This window comes from Mastacembelus armatus, chromosome 9 (assembly GCF_900324485.2).
Source record: "Mastacembelus armatus chromosome 9, fMasArm1.2, whole genome shotgun sequence".
Taxonomy (NCBI): domain Eukaryota; kingdom Metazoa; phylum Chordata; class Actinopteri; order Synbranchiformes; family Mastacembelidae; genus Mastacembelus; species Mastacembelus armatus.
In genome coordinates this window covers 1272914-1292441 of record NC_046641.1, presented here as the reverse complement: position 1 = coordinate 1292441, position 19528 = coordinate 1272914, and the positions used below count along the sequence as shown (strand labels likewise).

Here is a 19528-nt window from a genome sequence, read left to right as displayed (position 1 = left end):
CTAGTAAGAGGAGAACCTTATTGCATGGGAGGTAAACACATTTAAGCTCAAAAAACTGTTTTTTGCCTTTCAAAGTCAAGTTTTTATGATCATGTTTTGTTGATTATCGTGTTTGAACAGTTATAGACAAGTTTGAAAACATTTCACACGTTTTAGTGCTTTGGTAAGCTACACTATGAGTCTATACAGCTAGCATGATGTTAGCTCACAACTGCTCACAACAAAAGAAAGTGGTTGTCTCCAGTAGCTCAGAAGATAGTGACATTTCCATTCCACTTAACGACACCACTGACTATGAGATTTCAGATGTCCAGAATGATGATGATGATGGTGACAAGGATCTGTCTGCTGGGGACTTTGTCATTGTGAACTTTGCAGGCAAAACCAAATCCTACAACTACATTGGATTGGTTGAGAAGGTAGATGGTGCCGACATCAATGCAAAGTTTCTAAGGCGAAGTAGTAAGAAGTCTTTGGATGGAAAACCCATCGTCACTTTCAAAGAAAATGATGAAGGAGTCATCATTAGTATGGGGTCCGGGGCTCTTTGCTGGGGGCTATCCGGTCTCTGTACAAACGGAGCAGGTGCTCGGTTCGCATTGCTGGTAGTAAGTCAGACCTGTTCCCAGTACACGTTGGACTCCGGCAGGGTTGCCCTTTGTCACCGGTTCTGTTAATTACTTTTATGGACAGAATTTCTAGGCGCAGCCAGGGGCCCGGAGGGAGTCCAGTTCAGGGACCACAGGATTTCATCTCTGCTTTTTGCAGATGATGTTGTCCTGTTGGCTCCATCGAGCCAGGATCTCCAGCGTGCGCTGGGGCGGTTTGCAACCGAGTGTGAAGCGGCTGGGATGAGAATCAGCACCTCCAAGTCCGAGGCCATGGTACTCAACGTGTCCAGGGAGAAGGAAGTCTGGGTATCCCTGATTCGGCTACTGCCCCCGCGACCCGGCCCCGGATAAGCGGTAGAAGATGGATGGAAAGCTATATTTCTTAAATACTATTGTTATGACCCTAGGGGTCATTGTGTGTGTGGTTGTGTGTTATTGGCCCTCCCCATTACGTGTGTATGTGTGTGGGTGTGACGGAGGATGGAGTGGGCGTGGATGTAGGAAGCCCGTGGATTGGACTTCCGGGATTGGTCCAACACTTCCGGAAGGACTATAAGAAGCCCACGGACTGCTGCTCAGGAGAGCTATTCTCCCACCTTTGCCATTCCCAACTACTTTGCTAGAGATTTCGACTTCGAGTTAGTTAGTTAGATATTAGGTTTTGTTTCGTTTTGTAGGTAGTGTTAATGATAGGATTTTCGTTATTTAGATTAGAAATATTTAGACACTTAGGTTACGTTTGTGTTTTGTTTTCTCCTATTTGTTTTAGGAGTTTCCAGGCTAGCGACCTGTGATTTTGTGTTATTTCTTTTGATTAGCTATTATAGGGCTGTTTAGCGTTTTTGTTATTTGATCTTTTGTTTGTTTGAGACCATAGGGCTATATTTAGCGTTTGTGTTTGTTTTCCATTATTCATATAGTATCGTAGGGCTCACGGAGCGTTTTTGTTTGAGTAGGGCTAAATTCGCTTATGTTTGTTTTGAACCTTCTGTATTGTATTCTGTGTTTAAACAGAATAAATATTCGTGTTAATTGTAATTTGATTATTGGTTCGTGTTTGTTGAGAGTGGAAGAGGTTTGGAGGAAAACTCCTCAATCGTGTTACGCTCCGGCAACCCCTAGGCTGGGGCGTAACACTACATTTCAGGTCAAAAGTGATTGTTCCCAGAGATGCACCACATCCTGAAATTTAAGTTCATTTTGTAGTTGGAGACCTTACTATCATGGCCTCACTTTAAAGTCACTTTAAGTAAAAACTGGCACAACTCACCCCACTCTCCCCTATATTATTTGCTTCTCTCATTTTTAATTTTTTTTTAAACTTTTTTTAAAAACTTTTTTTTTAAAATTAGGCAATTGTCACACGATTGCGTGATCAATTAATATTCAGCCATGTACTGCACACACAGTTTTTTTGGGGGGGGGTTGCGATGTACCTTCTTTTTCCTCTTTTTCTGTTTCTTTTTGCTTCTTTGCACTTTGTGATCTGCAGGTCTTTCCATTGAGGTGTTGCAGTTGATGTTTATTTTCTCTAGTTTCTCCATCACCTTCCTCATTTCACGATGATGCTTCAACAGTTCCTTGTAGTTGTAGTCAGGGGGCCCAAGTTCAACTGAAAGTAAAAGAAGGGGTCATTCTGTAGTGCAGTTGTGCACCAGCGACAAAGAGTCAACAGACACCATTTGTATTATTAAGTAACATGAAAACATGTCCTGTCACTTCCTCTCAGCATTAAAGTACACAGAAACCACATACTGAGGATAGCATAATACAGAGCATAATTAAGGTGAATTCATTTTCTATATTAATAGCAGGGACCAAATAATCTAAGATCTCAGACTTTGTAATATGCAGTTCAAAGTGTGTGAGTAGGAGACAATGCACATGTCTATGAAACTGTATGTGAGAAATTGTAAGTTGATTTTCTTACATAAGCTGATGTAGCTCCTCATTTTACGATGGTACTCCAGGTCCTTTTCAAGCCTGTTTCTTTTAAAGCGGAGCCACAAGGCATAAATATGTGTCCACAGAGTGACATTAGTGTGTGTTCTCCCTGTTCTCTCTGGGACCGCCTTTTTTCTTCTGACCATGTCCTCCCTATACTTCTCCGGTCCTTGTTTCTCCTTTTTCTTCCTCTTCTGCATTGCTTTCTCCTCCATGTTTTGTTGTTTTTTGGCTGCCTTTTTTATTTTTTCTCTCTCTTTCCTCAACCTTTTCTCTCTCTCTCTTTGTTCCTTCTCTCTCATCTTCATTTCTTTTTGATCCTCTTTTGCACTTTTCCTCTCCTCCTTCTCTAATCTTTGTTTCTCCTTTTTCTCCCTCTTCTGCATTGCTTTCTCCTCCTTCTTTAATCTTTGTTTCTCCTTTTTCTCCCTCTTCTGCAATGCTTTCTCCTCCTTCTTTAATCTTTGTTTCTCCTTTTTCTCCCTCTTCTGTATTGCTTTCTCCTCCTTCTCTAATCTTTGTTTCTCCTTTTTCTCCCTCTTCTGCATTGCTTTCTCCTCCTTTTGTTGTTCTTTCACCTCCTCTGGTGTTTTCATCTCTCTCCTCTCCTCTTTTTGTTGTTCTTTCACCTCCTCTGGTGTTTTCATCTCTCTCCTCTCCTCCTTTTGTTGTTCTTTCACCTCCTCTGGTGTTTTCATCTCTCTCCTCTCCTCTTTTTGTTGTTCTTTCACCTCCTCTGGTGTTTTCATCTCTCTCCTCGCCTCTTTTTGTTGTTCTTTCACCTCCTCTGGTGTTTTCATCTCTCTCCTCTCCTCCTTTTGTTGTTCTTTCACCTCCTCTGGTGTTTTCATCTCTCTCCTCTCCTCCTTTTGTTGTTCTTTCACCTCCTCTGGTGTTTTCATCTCTCTCCTCTCCTCCTTTTGTTGTTCTTTCACCTCCTCTGGTGTTTTCATCTCTCTCCTCTCCTCTTTTTGTTGTTCTTTCACCTCCTCTGGTGTTTTCATCTCTCTCCTCTCCTCCTTTTGTTGTTCTTTCACCTCCTCTGGTGTTTTCATCTCTCTCCTCTCCTCTTTTTGTTGTTCTTTCACCTCCTCTGGTGTTTTCATCTCTCTCCTCTCCTCTTTTTGTTGTTCTTTCACCTCCTCTGTTGTTTTCATCTCTCTCCTCTCCCTTCTCTCTCCTTCTTTCACCTTTTCTGTCCTATGGCTGGTCACAGGTGGAAAGGGTGACCCCTTCCCAGGGGGTGGGTGGGGCGAGGTCTTTCTTTAGTCGAAGGTCTCTCACTCCTTCCTTCCGACTTTTTGCACGTGAAAAACTCAGGTACTGGTCGTGTGTTGTAAAATCCGATAATTTCTTTCTTGATGCGCTCGTGTAAAACTCTCTCTAATAGAACTGCACAAAGAAAAACACAGGGATTATTTCACTTAGAATCATTGTTTGTTTTTTTTAAGCAGGACACAGTTTTTGACATTTCACCTTCATTAAACCTTCTAACTCAGTCAGCTGTAAATTCAGACCATTTTCCACACTGTCCTCACTTAAAGTTAATGAAGACAACTGCTGGTAAAATGATAAAACATTATTAAAAATCATTGTTTTCTCTTTGGCATGTTTTTTAAAGACTCAAGATAAGCCTGTATTAGGAACGACAAAATATGAAAATGTCATTCGGTAAAACAAAAATTGTCATATGGTAAAAGTTCCAAAAGACATGTAGTTATCCCAAATGACATAGAGCATTTTATTGAATTATTTATTCATTTATTTTATTATCATCTAGTTTTTAAAATGTCTATAGAGTCTGTATAACTAACCACAATAGATTTTGCTGTTTTAATATATTTCTATGTATTTAAAATATATGTTTTACATTTTAACAGATGCCACTTTGCAACAAGGAAAGGGCTGCACGTTTCTGTGCAAAGATAAGGGCAGATCCTGCTGCTAGAGAGGAGAAACTAGAAAAGAGAAGGGACATTTACCATTGAGACAGTCCTCACCATCTTGACCATTTCAACAGCCCTCACCACATTAGCCATCTCAACACTCTCTCACAGCAGTCACCTGTTCAGCCATCCTCACCAATCACTTCCTCAACATCTAATAAGGCTCCAAGCCTTGATTTGCAAGATTTAAATTTTATATCTAAATCAATACAATACAATTTTATCAACACTTTTTTGAGGTTTGACCGAATGACACCCAAATCTGTGACACATGGTACCACACTTGGAAAAGGTGAAATTAACTTAAATTGAGGAGAAAATTTGAAACTTTCCTCCAACTTCATTGGTCTTCAGGGGTCTTCTGAGTGAAGTCATCACATGTCACTGAACTAAACCCATGAGATTATAGCTCAAAATGGCCTCTTATCTTCGTTTTGCCAAATGACATTTAAGAAAATAGATCTTTGCGGAACAATGTTCGTTAGATACTAAAAATGCTTTTAAAAGGTCTATCATGCAAAAACTTTTACAGGCTTATCTTGAGTCTTTAAAAAATATGCCAAAGAGAAAACTGAATGATTTTTAATGTTTTATCATTTGACCAGCAGTTGTCTTCATTAACTTTGAGGACTGTTTTACTTAAGAACTGAATCTAAAATGCTAAAACTTAAAAGTATTATCATTTTGTTTGTAAGATGGAGGACATTATAAAATTGTTAGAAAATGTTAGAACGTGAATGAAAGGCTGACGTTTTTGTATCTTTGGTGTTGTTCAGAATTACATTCATTCAATATCAGATTTATGTATATTTCTGTTATCACTAGATTTATGTAGTGCATGTTGCAATTGCACTGTGTCATTTGGTAAAACAAAATGTGTCGTACAGTAAAACATTGACATTTCTGGGAAATGTCTAAAATATTGCATAAATAATTGACATAAATAATGAAACTAAAGAAGGACACAACACATTATGAAGCTTTATATGATTTCAAAGCATTTTTACCTCTAGTGGAAACATTTTGGAACGAATGTTGACAAATGACATCGATTAACCTTAAAAGCCAAAAAATCCAGTATTTCTAGTTAAAGTGTGGAAATTCTGCAAGTGGCTATGAATTACTTGTAAATCAACACTTGCATTTTGCATTATTTCCAATTGTATAATTGGCATTACATTTAAAATATATGAAAAACAGTTCTGTATACAACACAGGTAAAGACACATTTTCTAATTCAAACTGTGGTACAAGACAAAATGTGTGTTTGTTTCTCCTGTTTACAGAAAAAGATGCACATCTAACATAACATGTAAAGTTCTCTGGAATTCAACAGATGAAAAAAGTATTTTCCTTGAGAGAACAACAGGGAAATTAAATTTCCTTCTTCCCCAACACAGTCTAGTCATTTTCTTTACACAGAGAACAATAAATAAAAAGCAGTTTTTCTCCCAGCTGCACAGGGGTCTTACCTCTCCAAGGGTCGATGTGGGAATGACTGTGGAGTTCTGTTCTGCTGCTTAGATACGATGTTCCATTATGATGTATTAATCATTCTAGTGTTCTAGTTCTACTGTTCCGATCTCTTTTAAAAAAAAACACCAGTTGATCCTGACAGATCAGGATTTCAACTCCAACCTGCTGCTCTCAAGCACATGTCACTGCCCTTTGGGCCTCATTACTGCTGTTCATTCTGCAGCAGCACATACTGGAGCTCTGTCCAAAGGAAACAGAACCATCACTGTAACTAATCACCAAGACTCCACTCAGAAATATCATTCACATTGTGGGTTTGGACTCATTGGTTCAACTAGTCAGTGTAAAGATCATGGTAAAAATGATGGTGCCACCTGTCCTCATTTGTTCCTTCAATTTGTTGTTGCACAAAGTTTGATGAGCTCAGAATATTTTAAAATAATACTGTGTTTTGAACTAAGTGGAGCCTTAACAAAGCAACAAAACTGTCACCAGATCAGATTTTCTTTAAATGTAAAAACTGAAATGTTAGAAGAGAAACTGATGAAAGTGTCACAGTATAAGGCTTTTTATCTCCTGTTGTTTGAAGGATGTTTTGCATTTGAAGCAGCCATTAGACTGAACTTTGACCCTGTGTCACTATGAGCCACAGCTTTGTCTTGTTCTCAGTGTTTTTCTGGGCCGACTGCAGTGACTTTACTCAGAAGTTTAACTCTAGTCAGCAATTTGTTGTCTGCTGCATGTTTTAGATCCATTGGATGTGAATTTATTTCTTTCCAACCAAATCAACAAATCAACTGTTACCAACAAATGAACCAGGACTTATAAAGGCCCCAATAACAGACATTCATCTTTTTTGTCTGATAGATGAATTTAATCCTGGCATCCAAACTTCATTTGGAGAAAACAAACTGATTTTCTTACAAATTTCCTGTTGTCTGACATCAAAAAGAGAAAATCTTTATTTTCATGTAGAAATAAGCAGATTTTATGTTATTTTAAATAATGTTGAAATAAGTTGGAGTTTAATTTATTCCCATGTGTCATAATTTAGGAACTGCTCAGACATAACACTGTCATCATAATCATTACTGTTAAGCAAAGTGAGCTCTATGGTTCTAAATAGTCTTTTTCCTTTAATTTGTCACCTGTTTGAATATGATGGTATGAACTGGATTTTTTTATAAGCAGTTTGTTTTTTAAGTCTTTGGCTAATTGAAATTTTAGAGACAATATTAATAGTTTCTTATCTTACATAAGAAAATAATAGTCTACATTATTAAATATGAATGAATTCAATAAAACAAGAATTTATCTTTAGTTAATTTTTATTATCAATAAAAAAAAGAATTAATGATATAGAGAGAGCAGCTCCAGGATTCAAGGAGGCTTTTTACAGAAGAGGAGACCAGCAGGCGTCTTCAGGTTCATATAGTTGGTGTAGTACCGTTAAAGGTCTGAAGTGTTGGAGACCAGGTTAGCTGAAAAAAGAAAATCAAAAAATGTTTTAAAAGTTTTCTCATCTGGACACCAGAATTACTTAAGATTATCAAGGCAATTAATGAAAAATGTGTTTAAAGTAATTTTTGTATTAACAAACAAACCTGATAAAAAGTCTGAGGACTGAGGAACGAGAGGGAAGGATTTGAGGAGGCTTTTCTCAGTAGAGGAGACCAGGTGTGTTCAGGCTCAGGATGGACGTTATCAAGGGTTTGAGACCCCGTTAGCTGACAGAAAAGTAAATCAAAGAATGTTTTAAAATTTTTGTCATCATGACACCAGAAATAGTTACTGTTTTGTCAAGACAAGTCATGAGAGAGATACATATATATATATATATATCAAGTATTCTTAGTATTAAAAAGTCACACACCTCATTTAGTAGACTAGACTGAGGGCTGTAAGGAGGATCCAGGAAACATCAGTCGATTGAGGAAGGAGAGGAAGGTCTTTGTGTGGGCTTCTTAGAGTGGAAGAGAATGTATGTACACTTGGACATTGGGCTAGACAATGTTCAAGGGGCCGTGAGCAGGTTCTTGCAAACTGTTAGTAGACTGAGGCTGTAAGGAGGATCCAGTTCCAGGAAACATCAGTCGATTGAGGAAGGACAGGAAGGTCTTTGTGTGGGCTTCTCACAGTGGAAGAGAATGTACATACACTTGGACATTGGACTAGACGGTGTTTAAGGGGCCGTGAGCAGGTTCTTGCAAACTGTTAGTAGACTGAGGAGTGGGAGGCAGGACTTTGTGCAGGCTGAATTTGACTGTTGATGTTGTCCGGCAGTAAGTAGAACAATTGATCTCTGTGGTGATGCAATGCTGGAGCACTCAGGAGAGGCTTTTCCCCGTGTCGTGCAGAGATCACTACAAGGTACCTTGCAACCACCCCCATGAAGTAACTATGATTTTTAGCCAATGGCCCAAACCCTGTAGCAAATGTTGTCTTACAGAGGTTTTGAGGCAGAAATGTAGTCTGTTCTTCACTAGAGAGAGAAGTGTAATAATTAAACATTCCCCATTCAAATGTGTTTAGCCGCCCGCTAAACACACTGTGACAACCACCTGATCCATCCTAAAAAATTTAAACGGGCAGCAACAGAAGTGCTATTTGTTGGCACCTGGACTTTGCTTGGTGTTGTTGGTGTCGCCAATATTGTCTCGACACTAAGAATGGAAGTATTATTTAAGATCACAGTTTTAGGGGGGGCAGAAGAAACAGAAAGTTCATTAGAGGACAATGAGCGGGCGTCTCTCTCAGTCCCAGGTTTCAATAACCATGTTCCACTCAAAGGCAGAGCACACCAGACCCTCCAAGGCTGTTCTGGATTTTATCCATACTCTTGCTCCTGCATTCCTGTTAAATAAGGTTTCGTGCTATTATGCAAGAGCAGCAAACAGTGTTAAACACTGTGTCGCACACTGGTCCTGCTCCCAGTGGCAACCAGGCTAAGTACTTGTGGCTGTGCCTGCCTTAGGTTGTCCCGAGGTTCTGCAGGGGGGGATCTTACCCGTCATAGGCGAACAGTCTTCCATATTGGCCTGTTTTTTAACTTATTTTTCTGTTATCTCTTTATTAAATTTGTCAATTTGTGTCCTGTGTTTCTGTGCTGTACAAAAACACAAGTAAATGTTCTCACACACTGTGCCTGCTCACAGTGGCGTTGAGGTCAGGTACTCGTGGCTGTGCCTCAGGTTGTCCCGGGGTTCGGCAGGGGGGATCTAACCGTCATTGGCGAACCAGTCTTCCATACCAGCCTGTTTTTGAATTTGTTTTTGTTTGATTAGTAAATTCTAATCCATGTTTCGGTTTAATGTCAAACTGTGTCCTGTGTTTCTGCGTTGTACAAGAACCAGTCTTCCATACCTGCCTTTTATTTAAATTTATTGAATTTATTTATTAACATTTGAATAAATTTTTCATGCCTCCTGTCAAACTGTGTCCTGTGTTTCTGCACTATACAAAAGCAAGGTTGTCTCAAGGTCCTGCAGGGGGATCTTGCCATCACAGGCCAGAACCAGTCATCTGTGCTTGACCCTTTCTTATTAGAGGCATGACTTTTACTTATTTTGTCTAATCAGTCCAGCTTTCAGGAGAATCTGAATGTGCATCACCCAATGAATGCAGAATCAAAACTTATGGGACTGAGAGAGACGCCCGCTCATTGTCCTCTAATGAACATTCAGTGTCTTCTGCCCCCCCAAAACTATGATCTTAAATTATAGTTCCATTCTTAGTGGCCAGACATGAGACTGGACCTAATAGGAGGAGTCTTCATATATTTTTCTGACAGCCAGTAGATTTGACATTGAGGTATTTGCTCTGTGGTGCTATGCTCTGACACACATTTGGATCGAGCTCTAAAACCTGAACTTCAGCCACACTTTAACAGTGTTGAACTGCATGTTGGATTCAGGCCTGGACTGGTAAAAATAATGAACCAACTGAAATGTCAGTGACATGCAGATTCTCCAACAGGGCTAGGACTTGTTCCAGATGTCCTAGTGAGTAATACTGTCTTTACATGTATTTTTAAGACTTCACACTTCTGTGGAGATTCTCAGTCATCCAGGTCATGGTCAACGTTATTCTATTTACTTTAAATCTATTTTCTGAAGCAAACATCTAGGATGTTATAAACTTTCTGGTGGTTGCTTTTTTGTTTTTTGTTTTTTTTTTACTTAGGGGAGAGTGGGGTGATTTGTGCCATAGGGTGAGTTGTGCCACCCCCTGTTTCTAGGGAACCATAGAAGAAATTGATCATGTGATCAATTTATTTTGAAGACTCAGCCATTTCACTCATCCTACTAAGAGGAGAACCTTATTGCATGGGAGGTAAACACATTTAAGCTCAAAAAACTGTTTTTTGCCTTTCAAAGTCAAGTTTTTATGATCATGTTTTGTTGATTATCGTGTTTGAACAGTTATAGACAAGTTTGAAAACATTTCACACGTTTTAGTGCTTTGGTAAGCTACACTATGAGTCTATACAGCTAGCATGATGTTAGCTCACAACTGCTCACAACAAAAGAAAGTGGTTGTCTCCAGTAGCTCAGAAGATAGTGACATTTCCATTCCACTTAACGACACCACTGACTATGAGATTTCAGATGTCCAGAATGATGATGATGATGGTGACAAGGATCTGTCTGCTGGGGACTTTGTCATTGTGTCATTGAAGGCGTACAACACAATCACCGACTGTGGAAAGGATAAGGGTTTTTTGTTTTTGTAAATCAAAACTAAAAAGATTATATACTGCAGGTAGTACTATTAGTAGGCAGTATTATTATTATTATTATTTGCTGTTTGTATTTCAAGGTAACAAATTCTTTCAGGAAGGATTTGAATGAAACTCTCCGGCTCACCTGAATGACGCCGATCACCATCACACACCCACAGAAGAGTAAAAGCCCGAGGATGTTTTTAGGGAAAGTTGCCATCAGTGAGAACTGCAAAGAAAATAAACAACAAAGTAAAGTAAGTAGTTAACAAAATAAACACTGACTTTGCAAACAGGGTGACTGATTCAGCTGCTGCTGCAGAATCATACTCACTGTGTATGGTAGGAAGGTTATCAGCATCATACAGGGCTGAAATAGAACCGAAAGCAGAACTTCACAGTAGACGGACGGTTTCACTCTCGGGTAAAATGCAAACAGTATACTTCTAGTACCACTCTGTACTCGCTTAGCAGTAGGGACACCTGTCAGAATTATTTGATCCTAACACCACATTCATGTCCCCTGTGCTGCAGTTATAATGCACTTAGATGCTAACAGTCAACTCTCATTGATGTAACAGTCTGAACGTACAAACCTGTGGATGTTTAGTGCCACAATTAAAAATAATTTGAACCTTTTAGTCTTTGGAATAGTAACTTTGAAGCTAATGTGACAAAGCCACATCTAACATCTGACCAACAGCCAAACTGCATATGAGCTCAGTTGTACTTACAAGGTTCAGCAAGGCAAGGCAATCATCAATGCGTACAATCACCTGAAACAACCTGTGAAACAAGACACAAAGCGGCGATTAATAAATATGAAACCATACAAACAATAATTATTATTAACCAATAACTTGCCTGATATGTGCAGCCCAGGCAACAGTCCCAATGAGGAACGTCATTAAATAAACAGCGATTTTTGTTGTTAGCAGAAGATGAACACTCTCCGTCAGCTCCTGCAGTGCACACAAACCAGGAAGTTGCATTAAATGTCCCATATACCTGACCCAGTCGTCTGTGGGCTCACTGTAATCACACCGACCTGTCCGGTAGCAGTTTTACTCACTGACTGTAGGATTTATGTTTCATATTACCTCATTATCTTCCACTTTTGTATGGGCAACAGGTAAAATCTGTGGAAAGACAGAACAGTATTAGAAAACTATCAAATGTAGTAATGATACTACGATGATACTCCGTGGAAATCCTGTTCTGTGAACTGAAATCAGATTTTCGACTGAAAATATTATAAGCACTGGTGAACAAGTGCTAAATACTATGAAATGGGGACTATTTGTTCTTTGACGCCATAAAACTCCAGTTTTAGGGACTGGGTACTCTAAGACACACAAAAATGTACTTAAGAACAATTTTACTTTGCATTGTATTTCTCTGCCAAGGTTAGCTACTACATACTTAGTGTATTAAGGAAGTAAAGTATCTAAAAGTGCAGTTTATATGTATAACAGTGTCCTTGACTCCTCACTTTATTTCTCAGTCTCAGTTGTAGTAACTTTTTGGATGCAGTATTTAATATGCTGCTATTTGTTTTTGTTTTGTCATACTCCACTTTATATACCACAAATGCTAATAATATATGTTTTTTTCATCTGCTGCTGCTGCTGTAAGTTTCCTGCCTGAGATCTTATCTCAAACTAGCTCCACCTTCAGAAACTGCAAATTATATATTTATTTATACTAGTATAACGGTGAGAGTTGACTTTTTGCACTGCTGCTTTGCTTGACTGAATGATTTTCATACATCCTCCACCAGTATTGATCCAATAATCTGACTAATCCTGGTCTCTGCGGTCCAAACACCAGCCCTGCCCATTAAACCATCAGACGTCATTATTCAGACGCAAAGCTCAGCGTGTCCTACCATGACAGTGGCGATGATGGAGATGAGAGCATCGCTGTAGGCCAGCAGTCTGTGGGAGGACTGGGTGCTGCTGTGGCCCTCTCTGTCGGACGGACTCACGCTCTCCAGGACCGAGGAGGACGCTCCTTTCTTCTCCATGTCCTCGTCGACGTGGTGCTCTATGATGTCGCTGTCCCCCATCGTGGAGGAGCTACAGGCTGACAGAGGGCGCAGCAGAGACCATGGACCCTGCGGACAGATCTGTTTACAAACACCGGACGCACAGCTGATTCAAGGCAGGAAACAGGAAGCAGCGTCCTCAGCAAAGATCGTTGACGAGGGAAGAGTAGTCACGCGGTCATTAAAACCTGAACTGGTGTTTTCTTAGTTTATTCCAATTACTGTATTTTGATTGTCTTTAGTTAATCATTGTAAATAACGTTTTAAAAATGTTATACGAATAAAGCTAATTATTAGTTTATTATAAGATCCCTGTCTTAAAAGAAGACAGGGTCCATTTTTAAAATAATGTGCCACTGTGCTAAAAATGGTTAAAAAAAAGTTTGTCTAACCCAAATGTCTTGTAATATGTCCCTTTATGAAAGCGATAATGTTCAGTTTTTTGTTGAAATTATTTCAGAGAGAGTCAAAGTCAGGGTCATAAGGCAAATTTACATTGTTCCTGAAAATTTTCAAATAATTACAGTATGATACAGTCATTTAATTTCTACTTTAAATGTTTTTTAATGATCAGATTCTGAAATTGTAGAGCTTTTAAGTGTATTAATATCCCACTGATTTGAAAATTAATTAAGTGAACTTTGTGAGCTGTTAAATGAATTAAATGCCCTTATTCCCCCATTTGTATGTTGTCTATTCTGATTTAAAATAGAAGTTGTAAATACCACAAAAACCTCTTAATTTGATGAAATAAAAATAAAGCGCTGTTTTCATCGACAGGCTGTGCGCATGCTCAGAAACTCTCCAGGAATGTGGGACGACGGGAAAAAGAGTCCCCCAAAAAAATGGCGCCAATCGGACTGAAGCGACTGGTAAAGCTGATTGAAATGAGTTTTGGCAAAGTCAAACAAATATTTGAGTATGTATATTTATATTAACAATAGTCTGTAACAGCATGTGTGGTATTGTTATTATACATGATGAATATGGGCTAACATTGTTTACTGCCGCTCCGGTTAGCTAACTCAGTAGTTGCCTAGTTTGGCAGTGAGTTAGCTAGCTAGTCAAGTTGGTTAGCCTAGCTAGCTAAAATGAATGTTGGCTAGCTAGCAGCCGGACATCCAGTAAGCAACTAGCTAGATTAGTATTAAAATGCTCTTTTAGAGCTCAGTGTCAACTGTGAATATTTTTGGATTTAAATGAATAATCCCAAATAACTGTTTTTGGGCTGTTAGATGTTTTAAAGTCTTATCAAAAGTTAGCGTTCTTAACTGCATATGTGGGCTACTAATGGGCAAAGCTAACACCCATTAGTGGGTGAGCAACAGAGAGGGTGCAGCGATGTCTTCGGACACCCAGGTGTTATCGGTGCCCAGGTGGGCTAACATTAAAGATTGATCATAGCATGAAGCGGAGCTTTTTCACAAAACCGATAACGTTAATGCAAACTTATTTCAACTTATACACGAGTACTGATGTTTTAAAAGCTGTCTGGAGCAAGGTCTGGAGGAGCTGCACACGCTACTATGCTTTTACTTGGGGTAATGATGTTTTCTTAAGAGTACAAGCTGTGTACTTTACAGAGTATGCTGTAGTAGTATAAAAAGGAACTGAATTTCTTCTTCAAGTGTTGTAGTCAGGCTGAAGTCAACTACATTATTAGTCCTTGGCAATAACAAATTAACTGCAAAGCTAAATTAAAACCTTTTCTGATGACTGTACATGTTTACCATCATTTGCCTAGGCCAAATTTAAATTAATTTCTGATGTGTTTTGTAAGAAAGCCATAACTATTAAATTGTATCATATGTCACTATAATTAGTGTGATTTAATATTTGTAGGTGGAAGCAGAGTTGGTTTGTCACCAATGTTCAGCTGAGATCAAAGTTTGAGTAGTAAACCAGCCCTATTTCACAGTTTCCATGGTTACATTACAGATATTCGTTAATTATACGGTTAAACACGCATAGACTTTATATAACTAAGGTATTTCTAATAGACTTAATGTAATAATTAATTCTGCTTCATGCTCCTTTTACTGCAGTAACATGAAGCAGCTACAGTCCAAACCTCTGGCACCAATTAAAGGTGAACATGATGTTTTCTGCCCAGGTCAACCCAGTAATCAGTTTGTTGAATGACTCATGAATCAATAGTAAAGTCACTGTTTGGTTGTAATATTTGCCTTTTGGTTGACAGCACCAAGAGGACGACAGGGGGGTAGCGAGGGAGAGAAGGAAAGAGAGCAGGATTGACAGAGACAGCAAAGACCAGGTGAGAAAGTTTACAATTAGTGAAGACCACATGGTGATAATGCCACTTGATCACATTCATTGAAGTGGAATCTACAATAATCTGACATTTCTGAGCAGTTTATTGATGTTGGAGCTTTTGCTGTGTTTCCTAGTGTGTTACAGCACCTGTAGGTAGTTGTGAAACCATTGTTGGGATTGTGTGTCACACTAATCACCCATGTGAATATACATGTACATCCTGACAACTGATATGGAACCAAGTCATGAAAAACTCTGCTCTATTGAAGCTGGATACAACTGGCATTTATAGTTTGCTCACTGTTCAAATAATGTTTTCCCTTCCTGTGTTTACCAGTGGTAAAGAGCATTAGAGACGTACATTAGAGGAAGTGTGAAATGATAAGTGTGTATAATGTTTATGTGTTGTGTGTTGGGTAACACTGTCCTCAAAAACATTACTGTTAAGCAAAGTGAGCTCTATGGTTCTAAATAGTCTTTTTCCTTTAATTTGTCACCTGTTTGAATATGATGGTATGAACTGGATTTTTTTATAAGCAGTTTGTTTTTTAAGTCTTTGGCTAATTGAAATTTTAGAGACAATATTAATAGTTTCTTATCTTACATAAGAAAATAATAGTCTACATTATTAAATATGAATGAATTCAATAAAACAAGAATTTATCTTTAGTTAATTTTTATTATCAATAAAAAAAAGAATTAATGATATAGAGAGAGCAGCTCCAGGATTCAAGGAGGCTTTTTACAGAAGAGGAGACCAGCAGGCGTCTTCAGGTTCATATAGTTGGTGTAGTACCGTTAAAGGTCTGAAGTGTTGGAGACCAGGTTAGCTGAAAAAAGAAAATCAAAAAATGTTTTAAAAGTTTTCTCATCTGGACACCAGAATTACTTAAGATTATCAAGGCAATTAATGAAAAATGTGTTTAAAGTAATTTTTGTATTAACAAACAAACCTGATAAAAAGTCTGAGGACTGAGGAACGAGAGGGAAGGATTTGAGGAGGCTTTTCTCAGTAGAGGAGACCAGGTGTGTTCAGGCTCAGGATGGACGTTATCAAGGGTTTGAGACCCCGTTAGCTGACAGAAAAGTAAATCAAAGAATGTTTTAAAATTTTTGTCATCATGACACCAGAAATAGTTACTGTTTTGTCAAGACAAGTCATGAGAGAGATACATATATATATATATATATATCAAGTATTCTTAGTATTAAAAAGTCACACACCTCATTTAGTAGACTAGACTGAGGGCTGTAAGGAGGATCCAGGAAACATCAGTCGATTGAGGAAGGAGAGGAAGGTCTTTGTGTGGGCTTCTTAGAGTGGAAGAGAATGTATGTACACTTGGACATTGGGCTAGACAATGTTCAAGGGGCCGTGAGCAGGTTCTTGCAAACTGTTAGTAGACTGAGTCTGTAAGGAGGATCCAGTTCCAGGAAACATCAGTCGATTGAGGAAGGACAGGAAGGTCTTTGTGTGGGCTTCTCACAGTGGAAGAGAATGTACATACACTTGGACATTGGACTAGACGGTGTTTAAGGGGCCGTGAGCAGGTTCTTGCAAACTGTTAGTAGACTGAGGAGTGGGAGGCAGGACTTTGTGCAGGCTGAATTTGACTGTTGATGTTGTCCGGCAGTAAGTAGAACAATTGATCTCTGTGGTGATGCAATGCTGGAGCACTCAGGAGAGGCTTTTCCCCGTGTCGTGCAGAGATCACTACAAGGTACCTTGCAACCACCCCCATGAAGTAACTATGATTTTTAGCCAATGGCCCAAACCCTGTAGCAAATGTTGTCTTACAGAGGTTTTGAGGCAGAAATGTAGTCTGTTCTTCACTAGAGAGAGAAGTGTAATAATTAAACATTCCCCATTCAAATGTGTTTAGCCGCCCGCTAAACACACTGTGACAACCACCTGATCCATCCTAAAAAATTTAAACGGGCAGCAACAGAAGTGCTATTTGTTGGCACCTGGACTTTGCTTGGTGTTGTTGGTGTCGCCAATATTGTCTCGACACTAAGAATGGAAGTATTATTTAAGATCACAGTTTTAGGGGGGGCAGAAGAAACAGAAAGTTCATTAGAGGACAATGAGCGGGCGTCTCTCTCAGTCCCAGGTTTCAATAACCATGTTCCACTCAAAGGCAGAGCACACCAGACCCTCCAAGGCTGTTCTGGATTTTATCCATACTCTTGCTCCTGCATTCCTGTTAAATAAGGTTTCGTGCTATTATGCAAGAGCAGCAAACAGTGTTAAACACTGTGTCGCACACTGGTCCTGCTCCCAGTGGCAACCAGGCTAAGTACTTGTGGCTGTGCCTGCCTTAGGTTGTCCCGAGGTTCTGCAGGGGGGGATCTTACCCGTCATAGGCGAACAGTCTTCCATATTGGCCTGTTTTTTAACTTATTTTTCTGTTATCTCTTTATTAAATTTGTCAATTTGTGTCCTGTGTTTCTGTGCTGTACAAAAACACAAGTAAATGTTCTCACACACTGTGCCTGCTCACAGTGGCGTTGAGGTCAGGTACTCGTGGCTGTGCCTCAGGTTGTCCCGGGGTTCGGCAGGGGGGATCTAACCGTCATTGGCGAACCAGTCTTCCATACCAGCCTGTTTTTGAATTTGTTTTTGTTTGATTAGTAAATTCTAATCCATGTTTCGGTTTAATGTCAAACTGTGTCCTGTGTTTCTGCGTTGTACAAAAACACAAGTCAGTGTTCTCGCACACCGTGCCTGCTCACAGTGGCGGTGAGGTCAGGTACTCGTGGCTGTGCCTGCCTTAGGTTGTCCCGAGGTTCTGCAGGGGGGATCTTACCCGTCATAGGCGAACCAGTCTTCCATACCTGCCTTTTATTTAAATTTATTGAATTTATTTATTAACATTTGAATTAATTTTTCATGCCTCCTGTCAAACTGTGTCCTGTGTTTCTGCACTATACAAAAACACAAGTCAGTGTTCTCGCACACCGTGCCTGCTCACAGTAGCGTCAAGGTCAAGTACTCGTGGCTGTGTGTGCCTCAGGTTGTCTCAAGGTCCTGCAGGGGGATCTTGCCATCACAGGCCAGAACCAGTCATCTGTGCTTGACCCTTTCTTATTAGAGGCATGACTTTTACTTATTTTGTCTAATCAGTCCAGCTTTCAGGAGAATCTGAATGTGCATCACCCAATGAATGCAGAATCAAAACTTATGGGACTGAGAGAGACGCCCGCTCATTGTCCTCTAATGAACATTCAGTGTCTTCTGCCCCCCCAAAACTATGATCTTAAATTATAGTTCCATTCTTAGTGGCCAGACATGAGACTGGACCTAATAGGAGGAGTCTTCATATATTTTTCTGACAGCCAGTAGATTTGACATTGAGGTATTTGCTCTGTGGTGCTATGCTCTGACACACATTTGGATCGAGCTCTAAAACCTGAACTTCAGCCACACTTTAACAGTGTTGAACTGCATGTTGGATTCAGGCCTGGACTGGTAAAAATAATGAACCAACTGAAATGTCAGTGACATGCAGATTCTCCAACAGGACTAGGACTTGTTCCAGATGTCCTAGTGAGTAATACTGTCTTTACATGTATTTTTAAGACTTCACACTTCTGTGGAGATTCTCAGTCATCCAGGTCATGGTCAACGTTATTCTATTTACTTTAAATCTATTTTCTGAAGCAAACATCTAGGATGTTATAAACTTTCTGGTGGTTGCCTTTTTGTTTTTTGTTTTTTTTTACTTAGGGGAGAGTGGGGTGATTTGTGCCATAGGGTGAGTTGTGCCACCCCCTGTTTCTAGGGAACCATAGAAGAAATTGATCATGTGATCAATTTTTTTTGAAGACTCAGCCATTTCACTCATCCTACTAAGAGGAGAACCTTATTGCATGGGAGGTAAACACATTTAAGCTCAAAAAACTGTTTTTTGCCTTTCAAAGTCAAGTTTTTATGATCATGTTTTGTTGATTATCGTGTTTGAACAGTTATAGACAAGTTTGAAAACATTTCACACGTTTTAGTGCTTTGGTAAGCTACACTATGAGTCTATACAGCTAGCATGATGTTAGCTCACAACTGCTCACAACAAAAGAAAGTGGTTGTCTCCAGTAGCTCAGAAGATAGTGACATTTCCATTCCACTTAACGACACCACTGACTATGAGATTTCAGATGTCCAGAATGATGATGATGATGGTGACAAGGATCTGTCTGCTGGGGACTTTGTCATTGTGAACTTTGCAGGCAAAACCAAATCCTACAACTACATTGGATTGGTTGAGAAGGTAGATGGTGCCGACATCAATGCAAAGTTTCTAAGGCGAAGTAGTAAGAAGTCTTTGGATGGAAAACCCATCGTCACTTTCAAAGAAAATGATGAAGGAGTCATCATTAGTATGGGGTCCGGGGCTCTTTGCTGGGGGCTATCCGGTCTCTGTACAAACGGAGCAGGTGCTCGGTTCGCATTGCTGGTAGTAAGTCAGACCTGTTCCCAGTACACGTTGGACTCCGGCAGGGTTGCCCTTTG

The 19528-nt window shown here is 39.5% G+C and overlaps 1 protein-coding gene and 1 long non-coding RNA gene across 3 annotated transcripts; both read right to left on the bottom strand.

Annotated features, from left to right (window-relative positions):
• Positions 1-58: 58 nt before the first annotated feature.
• LOC113138725 (endosomal/lysosomal potassium channel TMEM175-like) lies at positions 59-12882 on the bottom strand. 2 transcript variants are annotated; one of them, XR_003296488.2, is made up of 9 exons: positions 12586-12882; positions 11798-11836; positions 11562-11659; positions 11432-11483; positions 11032-11067; positions 10843-10926; positions 7851-10675; positions 7582-7704; positions 7288-7458 (listed from the first exon to the last, which is right to left on the bottom strand). XR_003296488.2 is itself a non-coding variant. In XM_026321409.2 (8 exons), the coding sequence occupies exons 1-7, from the start codon at positions 12763-12765 to the stop codon at positions 10571-10573; spliced, it is 594 nt and encodes a 197-aa protein (XP_026177194.1). In that variant the 5' UTR covers positions 12766-12882; the 3' UTR covers positions 59-286; positions 10565-10570. The 2 variants fall into 2 exon arrangements, 1 of the variants encoding a protein (XP_026177194.1); XM_026321409.2 differs by lacking the exons at positions 7288-7458; positions 7582-7704 and adding an exon at positions 59-286 and having other exon boundaries at positions 10565-10675.
• A 2795-nt stretch (positions 12883-15677) lies between these two features.
• LOC113138727 (uncharacterized) lies at positions 15678-17955 on the bottom strand. Its single transcript, XR_003296490.2, has 3 exons — positions 16243-17955; positions 15972-16094; positions 15678-15848 (listed from the first exon to the last, which is right to left on the bottom strand). It is a non-coding gene; the product is annotated as an uncharacterized LOC113138727 (long non-coding RNA).
• Between the last annotated feature and the right edge of the window lie 1573 nt (positions 17956-19528).